This window comes from Hemibagrus wyckioides, linkage group LG11 (assembly GCF_019097595.1).
Source record: "Hemibagrus wyckioides isolate EC202008001 linkage group LG11, SWU_Hwy_1.0, whole genome shotgun sequence".
Taxonomy (NCBI): domain Eukaryota; kingdom Metazoa; phylum Chordata; class Actinopteri; order Siluriformes; family Bagridae; genus Hemibagrus; species Hemibagrus wyckioides.
In genome coordinates, this window is record NC_080720.1 from 31,944,193 (window position 1) to 31,955,851 (window position 11,659).

The following is an 11,659-nucleotide window of genomic DNA, read 5'->3' on the forward strand; positions in this document are numbered from 1 at the left end:
TGTCAGCATGAAATTACCGCTGAAGAGGCTAATACCCGTTCGTCGTAATCGGCTAAAGTGGTTTTTATTGCACAGTTATTCTACTGAACGCTCTAATATCAGCCTGTGCTTTTGGGTTCCATTCATCAGAAATTACCATTCAGACGTCAAAGACATGTTTACCGATGGGAGACGGGAAACCGAACCCAGAAATCTACAGCCATTGAGCTAACCTCGTTCAACACAGTGTTTCTGTGCACTTTTCTTTATCGCCCCCGGTGGCGAGTGGCGCTTTAATGGTGGAGACACTGCGAGCGACGTCTGCTCCGGACTCTTTTGTTCCCAGAACTGATGAGGAGCCAAACTGAGTCAGAGCACACACGCCATCGTGTTCCACACACACACACACACGCACACACCACATGCGCTCGCCATCAGCGCCTTTGCCACATGACAACCAGAGCAATTACCACATTTCCTTCCAACTCCTCCCAAGTCCTTTTTTAATACTTTATTTTGTCTCTTTCTCCGTCTCTCTCCTCTTTTTAATCTCATTCTCTCTGTCTGATTTTCTCTTTGTTTTTTAAATCCAGTCTTTACTTGCGCACGACCAGGAGTTCCCACTCCAGCTCAAGAAGCAGCAGGACCTTTACAAGACCTCGAAGAGTTCCGGGGTCGTGTCCTCCTCTTCCTCCTCTTCCTCCTCTTCTTCCATTCTCCCTTCCAAATCCACGTCGGGTCGTACCAAGCCTCCGGCCGCTCAGGCCGTGGCTGCTTCGCCGAGCCTCATGCTCACTCAGACTCTCCTGGGCCTGGGCCACACCAACGGCATCATCCAGAGCTCCACGCAGGACACCCCGCTAGCGCTCACCACCAAGCCTCGCTCCGACCTGCCCGTCAACCTCAGCACCGGCGGCAGGAAGGACATGTCTGTGCCCGCTTCTTTACCCGCTCCGCTGCCTGCTCTGGTACCTGCGTCCGCCCTGCCAGCTCGACCTCGGGCCTCCCGCAAAAACAAGACGCCCAGAGCCCTGGAGGCCTCGAAGGATGTTTCCCAGAAGCACTTGGTGAAGTCCCTCGTGGACCTGTTCCACCACGGAGTGGGAGAGCAGGAGACTCCGGACAAGAAGGACTCGGACGAATCAGGCGAGGACGACGACGACGACGATGATGATGATGTGGATGACGAAGAGGAGGACGAGGAGGATGAGGATGACAGTCTCTCAGGTTTGTGAAATGTTTGGGACATTCTTTTTCTCTACTTATTCCACATAAATTAGGTGTAAATCCAAATCCGACCAGTGACGCGTCAGACTGTTCCTACGGTGCACCTGGTCCGACTTTTCTTCAGTTCCCCACTTACAACTTTAGAACCTTCCTGCATTTTTTAAACCTGTAGCTGTGGTTCATCCTATCCTGTCATATATGAGCTGTCAGTAAACTCGTACAGAGGCAAAGTTAGTAATGTAAGTAAGCTAATATAGTAAAATATGTAGCAGGGATAATAAACTAATCTGCCTAAATAAATAGCTTGTTTTTAAATTTCATATAGCCATAACATTATGACCTCTGAGAGGTGAAGTGAGTAAGTAAGAAGTAAGAAGTGAGTAAGACTGATGATCTCCTCATCATGGCACCTGTATTGTTAGCATCCTTTGAGTCCTGTAGGTATCCTTTTAAGTTCTGTAAGTTGTGAGGTTGGGCCCATGGAGGCTCCACCTCACAACTTAGAGGACTTAAAGGATCTGCTGCTAACATCTTGGTGCCAGATCCCACAGCACACCTTCAGGGATCTAGTGGAGTCCATGCCTCGACGGGTCAGAGCTGCTTTGGCCCAACACAATATTAAGCAGGTGGTCATAAGGTTATGTCTGATCTGTATATATTGCGACTTCTGCTTCTTTAGGCCACGCCCACACGAGATACTTGAGTGAACGTAAGAAAGCAAAAATGAGCAAACAGAAGTAAATAAACAAAAATAACCTTATTGAAGGAGTCCTAGGATCACTCGTTCTTTCGATAGTTATCTTTTCCAATGATCATTTTGTTTCCGTTCACTCAGAATCGGACAGTAACTCGGACAGCGAGCTGAACGGCTCGGTGAGGAAGAACAGGGACACGACCGAGACGGAGACCGACGGCGAGAGGACGCAGCTGAAGCTCGGCAAAAACCTGCCACTGCTTGCCGCCGCCGCCGCCGCCAACTACAGCCTGCCAGACTGTTCGCCGCTCAACCTCCAAGTCATCAAGCCCTCCGGCGTGGCCACGCCCTCCATCGTGACCGGCTCCGGTGCCTTGACCTATCACAGCTCGCCTTCCTCGTCGTATTCCGTTGGCACGTCTCCAGGTAATCTCCGGGAAAGTCGAGAGTGGAAAAGAAAGCACCTGCACACGCCTTCACACTGAACACGCGCAGTGACGTGGGTAGGATCTGTTTATAGAACGCCGATACGTGTGATCGTAGGCATCTGTGATGCTTTGGGTTTATTTATTTTTCCTCGAAATGAACACATTTCCTTCTTAATCTCGTTATCTCCCCTGCGCACGAGAGCCGAGCGCTACAGTAAACGCCGTAGCTAACGAGCACTGTGCGTGTGCGGTGGTGTGTGTGTGCTTTACGCTAACCTCCATGCCATGTTTGGTTGAACCTGTTGGCTCGGGTTCGTACGCTCATTATGGCTGTTTGGCTGACTCCGGCTTTTTTTTTTTCCCAGGGAGATTCGTTAAACAAAATACTCACAAATCCAACAAACATGTCAAGCCCGTGGGTTTGTTCTTGGCCGAGTTTCAACAGCAGGAAGAGCACTTGTTGCTCTCTCACTCCCACACGGTGTGTGTGTGTGTGTGTGTGTGTGAGTGTTTCGGGAGTGTGTTTGCACTGGCTTTGAGGAACGTGATGACTCGATGTCAGAGGAGGAAGCTTTCAGGACGTTGAAAAGCTAATGGTGTGAACGCCATATTGACTGCGAGTCTCGTTTTCTACTTTGCCAAGCTGTTCAGTTTGCTGCTCGTGGTGTGTGTGTGTGTGTGTGGGTGTGTGTGTGTGTGTGTTTTTATATCACGGTGGGGACATAGGAACATCTGACAGTTTTGACCATGCGTGGACATTTGGACAACGGTTTCATTTTGGTTCTGTAGGATTTAGGCGTGTTTGAAGGTCCTCACAAGGATAGTAAAACAAACTGTGTGTGTATATAAGCATATTTTATTCTGACTCTCTCTCTCTCTCTCTCTCATGTTGTAGGATCTGGAAAGAGGAAGCGTGTGATGAACGAGGATGATCTAAAGACTCCTTTAGAAATGGGGTATGTGTAACAGCGTGACTCAAACACCTCTCTCTCTCTGTCTCTCTCTCTCTCTCTCTCTCACATATAATTTCCTGAAACTGCGTTTACTTTGTCACCATTACGCTGGAGCTGAGCTGACAGTCTCTCTCTCTCTCTCTCTCTCTCTCTCTCTCTCTCTCTCTCTCTCTCTCTCTCTCTCTCTCTCTCTCTCTCTCTCTCTCTCTCTCTCTCTCTCTCTCTCTCTCTCTCTCTCTCTCTCTCTCTCTGGCCTCCACACTCTAGCTGGCGGCGAGAGACCAGGATCAAATCCTCCGGAGGTCGTCTCCAAGGAGACGTGGCGTATTACGCACCCTGTGGCAAGCGCCTGAGGCAGTACCCCGACGTCGTGAAGGTAACCCCCGACCTCCGACCCTTGTCGCACTCGCTTTTAGTACCCACAAATCCCCCAGGAATCCTGACAAAATAATAAAAGCAAACCTTCCAGTAGCTTCCCCGCTACTCCAGCCTCCCTCCTTCTTCTCCCCCCCTGTGTAGTTTAGCTTTGCTGTGTAGTGCTCCTACACTTCCTGATGGCTCTCTGTCTCACCAAACGTCATTATTATTCTCTCTTCTGTAGTATCTATCCAGATACGGAATAACTGACATCACACGCGATAATTTTAGCTTCAGTGCAAAAATAAGGGTTGGTGACTTCTATGAAGCCAGAGAAGGACCCCAGGTGAATGCCTTTCATCTCTCTCTCTCTCTCTCTCTCTCTCTCTCTCTTTCTTTCTCTCTCACGCTCTAAGCTTCTCTCACTTTCTCTTTTTCTCTTTTTTACCACTTTATTTAATTTCATTTGTTTATTTATTTATTTTCGGTCGTGTTTTCTTTCTGTTATCCCCCCCTCCCCCCACCTCACTCTCTCACTCTTCTCCTATCACTTTCATCTTGAAATCAAGAGGGCAAGGTTTTGGATTTGAGCCCCAGTTCTCTAAGAATAAAAGTCCTCCCCTTATTTATACGATGCTGTAGGAAGCCATGCGATAATCAGCTTTCATTACCTCCACAGGGTTTCTGTTTCTGTTTTGTGTGTTGGGCTTTATGTCTGAGATTTATTATTATTATTATTATTATTATTATTATTATTATTATTATTATTATTTTTCACACAATTAAGTAGCCTCTGAAATTACCGATTGATTTATCTCTCTCTCTCTCTCTCTCTTTTTTTTTGCACTAATATCTTCAATATAACTTCACTAGTCTGTTTCTTGCTCAATATTAAACTACAGTAATGTTATGAAGCACATGATAAAGCTAGCATATAAAAAAAGACCACAAGGATCCCTGTGCCGCGATCTGATTGGACGGTTTGCTCGTATCACGCCCATCCTCAGGGTCTGCAGTGGTGCCCGCTGAGCGAGGACGAGGTCATACCGCGGATCAGAGCCATGGAGGGCCGCAGAGGTCGGCCTCCCAACATGGAGCGCCAGCACGGCGCTGGCAACAGCGAGGGCTCCAGCTCGCGCCGCAGAAAGGGCCGCCCACCCAACGTGGGCCACACCGAGTTCCCCAGCCCCTCTGAGGCCAAGCTACTCCGCAAACTAGAGGCTCAGGGTAACGCTCACACGCCAAGCCACACCCACTCACTGCCCAGAGTTTTATGGCCGAACCTTTTGCAAACCTCCCTCTCCTGTTTCAGAAATCGCCCGGCAGGCTGCTCAGATGAAGCTGATGAGGAAGCTGGAGAAGCAGGCACTCGCGCGAGCCGCTAAAGAAGCTCGCAAACAGCAAGGTACGAAGGTCAAGTAGGAAGAGGGCGGAAATATCGGCGCCGTTCATCTTAAAACAGCTTGCATTTTCCTGCGGAGAAATGAATGGTCTTTATTCTAAAATAAATAGAAAGAAAGTCAGACACAACATATGTTATATTATATTATATTATATTATATTATATTATATTATATTATATTATATTATATTATATTATATTATATTATATTATATTAGTCAGGGCAGTGACGTTACTGACAGCGAATATCGATATGGTGATGATGATATCTTTTATAATCCTACAACTGAAGTTCTACTTCTTAGAGGATTTTTTTTTAATGTTCATTTTAAAGGGTTTCAGTGATTCTAATAAATAGTCGATTGTTCAAATTCAGATTTATAAATAATTGTTTTTTGTTTGTTTCAGCCATCATGGCTGCAGAGGAGAGGAGGAAACAGAAGGAGCAAATCAAGATCCTCAAACAGCAGGTCAGAGTTTCACCTCAGCTCCTGAAACACGCTTCCTCTGTCCGAATAGCAGATGTTCCCTAGTCCTTACTCCTCATATAGATATACACCAATCAGGCATAACATTATGACCACCTGCCTAATATTGTGTTGGTGTTGCCAAACAGCCCTGACCTGTCCTGCACTGAGTATCCTGCACTGAGTATCCTGACACCTTTCTATCAGAACCAGTATTAACTTCTTCAGCAATCTGAGCAACAGATCTGTTGGATCGGATCACACAGGCCAGCCTTCACACCCCAATGAACCTTGACCGCCCATGACCCTGTCGCCAGTTCACCACTGTCCTTTCCTTGGACCACTTTTGATAGATACTGACCACTGCAGACCGGGAACACCCCACAAGAGTTGCAGTTCTATCTGCCATCACAATTTGGCCCTTCATCAAACTCGCTCAAATCCTTACACTTGTCCATTTTTCCTGCTTCTAACATCAACTTTGAGGACAAAATGTTCAGTTGCTGCCTAATATATCCCACCCACTAACAGGTGCCATGATGAGGAGATCATCAGTCTTATTCACTTCATAATGTGGTCATAATGTTATGCCTGATTGGTGTATATATATACTGTAGACATGTATAGAAGTAGGCCTCAGAAGTTATGAGAAGTTCCTCGAAACTTGTTTCTGGCCAGTGAGCGACAGAGTCACGTCCTCCGCTCTGCTCTAACCTCCGAGAGTTTTGCTAATCCTGCCATTTGCGGCTTCGTTTAAATGCACAGCGGCGCTTTCAATTAACACTCTCTCCCTCTCTCTTTCTCTCTCTCTCTCTCTCTCTCTCTCTCTCTCCTTCTGTCCGAGCAGGAAAAGATAAAGCGCATTCAGCAAATCCGGATGGAGAAGGAGCTCCGCGCGCAGCAGATTCTCGAGGTACGGCCCGACTCTGGGGGATGCGGAGTAAAAAATAAAAAAAAGAGAGAGAGAGAGATAGAGAGTGAAAAGAAAAAGCCGAGAGATAGAGTGGAAATAAGCTTAACATTCTGCAAATACACACACACCCTACACACACCACACACTCGGGGTCTGTTTAACATGGAGCGCACGATTTCCCACCATTGCTCTCTAGCATTTTAGGGGTTATGACTCCTGCATATTTTCTTTTTTTTTCTTCTTCCTCCAGACTATCGCTAAATTGGTTTTGGTGGACAGTTTTTGAATATTAAATTCGCCGTCTCCTGTTTCTCGGAGCACGGTTAAATTAGACATAAAAGATTTTTTTTTTACTAACAATAACAGCTCTTGCATAAGTAGAAGGAGGAAAGAAAAAAAAAAACAAAAACAGTGTTTACTTTTCGCACCCAATTATAGAAGCCTGAAAAGTGTTTTAGCAGAGCGAAATCAAATTGGAGCTGACACGCTTGGCAAACCATTCCGAACGGGATTTCTTTCTGTTTGTAATTACACGTTTCCGCCTAATTCGTAGACGCTCTGTGTGTTATTTTTTTGTTGTTGTTGTTTGTTTGGGTTTTTTTTCCCCCACCCCTCCTGCTGCCGTTTGTCAGACCGAATGGGAATATTGAATAATTTCTGAAGATCCCTGGGCTGATTCTGACAAGAACTGACGTACTCGTCGCAAAGGTTCTCAATCACTGACTCAGTGTTGCGTAACTCTCCGATTAGCGCAGCCTTCAAATGCCATGTAGTGAATAGCAAGCAGCCAACACACACACACACACACACACTGCAGGTCTGCATGCTCTTATTAAGTGAGGCTCACGTGAAGGAAGCAGCCGTCGCAGCGGCGTCATTTAATTCCAGCCTTTTTCCCTGCTTCTCACTGTGTGACCTCCACCTGTCTTGTCTCGTGTTGGCAGGCTAAGCGGAAAAAGCGGGAGGAGGCTGCCAATGCCAAAATCTTGGAGGCGGAAAAGCGTCTAAAGGTCAGTGTGTCCGTGTGGTCCAGGCCATAACCTCTGGAGAGTCGGATCGGGAGTCTGTCGTTCACGAGACGCATGACGGGAAGCGCTAAGATACGAAAGCTAACAGAAGCTAGTAACTAAATGGCTGAAACGGTGATGGTTCACCCAGAGCTTATTATTATATAAGTGAAGTGAACAAACCCTGGAGAATAGAAAGAGCAGTCGGCCCTCTTACGCATACCTCAGCTCTCGGACGCGTGCGATCAGCTAGCGTAGGCTAGATCGACGAGAGAAAGAGAGCAACGCCGTTCCTCCAGCTCCAATTTATCTTCTGTGCACAAGTCTTATTATCGCTATGGCATTTTAGATTTATAACAAAACTATAAACGGTTAAAATAAGCTATAAGTCGAGTTTTTATGCCAGACAAGCAGAAGGATGCATGAAAGTCTAGAAGATTCTCTAGAAGAGGAAAGACATTAAAAATACAGCAGACAGGGACTTTCTTTAGTTTATAGCGTGTCCTGCTCTGTGTAGTAGATTTGTCTTGTAGAGATGTTTACTACTGGTGTTTATTATGTGCCTCAGACTTGTGCGCTCGGCTGTACTGAAATAGACAAAAGAGAAAGCGCTTACTGGAAAATTGTTTCGAATAGGAGACTAAGGGGCAGTTGTTTGGGTGGACAGTCACAGTGAGGGCCGTGAACGGGAAGCAGGACGGTACGGTTCTTTAAAATTAGCTCGCTCTGGTTTAACGCCGACGGAGATTCATGTGGATTCCAAACACGTCTGGGCCGATCGAGTGTGTGTGATGGAAGAATGTGCGTGTGTGTGTGTGTGTTTTCCCCCTTTTTCTATAGCAACACACACTGATGTTGTCTCTCCGTTTATAACTGTATCAATGATCTGGGTTTGTTTTTGCCTTTTACTGTTTGTGTGTTTCTGATCTGAAGTGATGCCGTGGTCTTGCTGATGGTGTGTGTGTGTGTGTTGTAGGAGAGAGAGATGAGACGGCAGCAGGCTGTTATACTAAAGCACCAGGTTTGTACCACTCACGCTAAAAAACACTTTTATTATTATTATTATTATCATTATTATAATTATTGTAGAATTCTTTATTGTTTACACTCACAGAAGTAGAAACATGCACTTAAAGTACCCCTGAAGTCTATACCTATAGCAGTAAAATGGATTCAAGGGGCGGGGCTACGTGCTAGCTAAATGAGCGATGTCACTAAATAAGCACCACACTGTCACGTTAGACCAGGAGGTGGAGGAGGAGGAGGAGGATGATGATGAGGATGATGTGGTAGCTAACCAGGTGATTTAACATTTTAACTAAACAAAATAGCTCTGGTTGCTATGGTAATGTGTTTGGGCTGCCGTTTGTATCAGCCTATAGGAAATACACGCCAGTATGCTAGCTGTTAGCAATACAGGCAGTTAATGGTAAAAATCTGGTGGGAGGGCACAGGGGGTGGATCTTAATTTGCATATTTATGCGTATTCATAGGCGGCTAGTATATGTAGACTGTGTAGACATGTTTGTAGGCGTTTTTTTTTTTAGTTTCAGGGCATTCAAACAATCACGTTAGACCAGGATTATGATGATGATGATGTAGTAGCTAACCAGGTCATTTAAAATTTAACATTATGGATAAACAAAATAGCCCTGGTTGCTATGGTAACATGTTTGGGCTGCCGTTTGATAAATAATGTGAACTAAATTAAAATCGTATCAGTAGGAAATACACGCCAGTTTGCTAGCAGTTAGCGATACAGGTAGCTAATGGTAACAATCTGGTGGGAGGACACAGGGGGCATGTCTTAATTTGCATATTTATGCATATTCATAGGCTGCTAGTATATGTAGACTGATTTTTTAGTTTCAGAGCATTCAAACAATCACGTTAGACCAGGAGGTGGAGGAGGAGGAGGAGGATGTGGTAGCTAACCTGGACATTCTGACTAACATTATGGATAAACAAAATAGCCCTGGCTGCTCTGGTAACGTGTTTGGGCTGCCATTCAATAAATACCGTGAACTAGATTGACCCGTCTCAGCCTGTAGGAAATACACGCCAGTATGCTAGCAGTTAACAGTCTGGTGGGAGGGCAGAGTGGGCGGGTCTTAATTTGCATATTTATGCATATTCATAGGCGCTAGTATGTGTAGACTGTGTAGACATGTTGGTATACTTTTTCAGTTTCAGGACATTCAAATTAACTATAATAATTATAATAGTTATTATTAATAAGAAGAATTTTTTTCAGGGGTACTTTAAGTGTATTTCGTCAAAAGTAAGGCGTATGTTCAGAGTGCTCTGTCTCACAGTGTTGTCCTGAAGCCTGTTCGTTATTTCTCTCTGGTTAATGTTGATGCTTTTGGGAGTGGGGCTCAAAATCTCAAGTCTCTCTCTCTTTTTATGGGATTTTTCTGTCTTTTGTTTAAAAAAAAATCTGTTTTTTGTTCCTCTGTTTTTTTGTTTGTTTTTTTTCTCCTTTCTGTCTTGTAATACTGTGCCAACTCTCTCTCTCAGGAGTTGGAGAGGCATAGACTAGATATGGTATGGGTATGTTTAATCTTCTGTACATCTAACACTCGCATCGTGAAACATGGTTGTGATATGGTTGTCATAGCGGCACTTTATTTTTCTTATTTATATATATATATATATATATTTTTTTTTTTTTTATTTGTTTGTTTTGTTTTGTTTCGTAAGTGTAGCACTTGGCTGCTGTCATACTACATTTTCCTTTGCATGGCTTTTCCAAGCGGCATAAAGAAAAGAAAGAAAAGAAAAACACGCACAAGTGCATCGTCCACATCCGTGTGTGTGTGTGTGTGTGTGAGAGAGAGAGAGAGAAAGAGACAGTGAATGAGTGCTGGCACTAATGCAACAGGCTCTGTGTGTGTGTGTGTGTGTGATGCTTGGCAAGTATCCACTTTCATTGATCAAAAGTGAGTGCTGTAACCAAGCCATTCGTTTTATTTATTTATTTTTTCACACATCCACATACCATGTGTGTGTACGGTCATGATCATGGTTGTGGTTAGTGACTGTATGTGTGTGCGAGTGTGTGTGTGTGTGGGCTGGAGTCTTGATGCAGACACAGTGTTTGCGGAAGGTTAAAGTGCAGTGGCGGTTCTAGCCAGTGGTCATCAGTTGACCGGATTAGTTCCCATCAAACGATCGGCTGACCCGATGATGACGTCCGTCTCGGCTGAAACATCACGTGGTGGCGACGTGAACACGCCCACTTCCTGTATGCGTCCTGGGAATAAAGCACAGGAAAACACCTGTAGTGTTTTATTCCTCTTACACCACAGCCCTTTGGCCAACAATTTAAAAGATTTATTCGTTAGTAAACAACACACAGTATGTTTTTATCTGTTATCCAAAATCTGACCTCTGACCTCTGACACTGGAGACTCCCTCCTTAAATGAACGGTCAAATAAACATCCCATTGGCAGAAAACCGTCGTTACTATGGAAACGCTAATGCTTTACATACCGTCCTCTGCGTTCATCAGCTGCTGTTATGGGAACAAAAAGAATCCGGCCAATCAGAATTTGTTCTGGGGGTTGGGGGTTGGGGGGGGGGACTTGATTTCCTCATGAGAGTGATCGAATCCACCGTTTCACGTTTGTTTAAAAAGAAGTTTTTCACCGAGATGGATGTTAACACGGATTTCTCGTCCAGACTCCTCCCTCTTTCCTAGAGCCGCCACTGTTGCCCCCCCCTCCCCCCCGAGAACACGTTTCTCTCCACCCTGGGGTCAGAGATATATTAAAAAAAGACCACCATTACTCATTCTTAATTAAAATAACAATAATGCTAAGCAGAAGAAGAAGCATTGGCTCTGGAACTGTTTCAGGATCTTCAGGAGCTCTGTGTGATGTCATGAGCTAGCAGTAGGGCAACTGTGTGATGTCATGAGCTAGCAGTAGGGCAACTAGGTGCAAGCTAACAAGCTGCTCTGCTGACTTCCCCCCCAAAACAAAACACACAACCAAAAAAAAAACGCTGTCGAGCTGCTAAATTAGCGCTAAGCTAACTCCAGATGCACTGACCGCTTCCCCCCCTGTCTGACCCGCTCCGCTCACCAACACCTCTCTCGCTTCTCCTGTCATGTTGCGTATCGCTGTTCTGTAACACGTTCACGTGACTGTACACCCCATCCTGGCCATGGCATTGTGAATGAACGAGTGTGTGTGTGTGTGAGAGTGTGAGTGTGTGAGCATTTGAG

The 11,659-nt window shown here is 45.2% G+C and overlaps 1 protein-coding gene across 16 annotated transcripts in view; it reads left to right on the forward strand.

Moving 5' to 3' along the window:
• Window positions 1–11,659, forward strand: part of baz2ba (bromodomain adjacent to zinc finger domain, 2Ba) — a 90,106-nt gene that overhangs the window by 61,028 nt on the left and 17,419 nt on the right. For 5 of the 16 annotated variants that reach the window (XM_058403665.1, XM_058403653.1, XM_058403661.1 and 2 more), the window contains 12 exons: window positions 573–1,206; window positions 2,042–2,326; window positions 3,224–3,284; window positions 3,549–3,657; window positions 3,883–3,984; window positions 4,646–4,865; window positions 4,951–5,043; window positions 5,449–5,510; window positions 6,355–6,420; window positions 7,365–7,430; window positions 8,404–8,448; window positions 9,948–9,980. In XM_058403665.1, the coding sequence (XP_058259648.1) occupies window positions 573–1,206; window positions 2,042–2,326; window positions 3,224–3,284; window positions 3,549–3,657; window positions 3,883–3,984; window positions 4,646–4,865; window positions 4,951–5,043; window positions 5,449–5,510; window positions 6,355–6,420; window positions 7,365–7,430; window positions 8,404–8,448; window positions 9,948–9,980 (1,776 nt within the window). The remainder of the gene's footprint in view (window positions 1–572; window positions 1,207–2,041; window positions 2,327–3,223; window positions 3,285–3,548; window positions 3,658–3,882; window positions 3,985–4,645; window positions 4,866–4,950; window positions 5,044–5,448; window positions 5,511–6,354; window positions 6,421–7,364; window positions 7,431–8,403; window positions 8,449–9,947; window positions 9,981–11,659) is intronic. The other 11 variants (XM_058403656.1, XM_058403658.1, XM_058403669.1 and 8 more) reach the window with 5 other exon arrangements.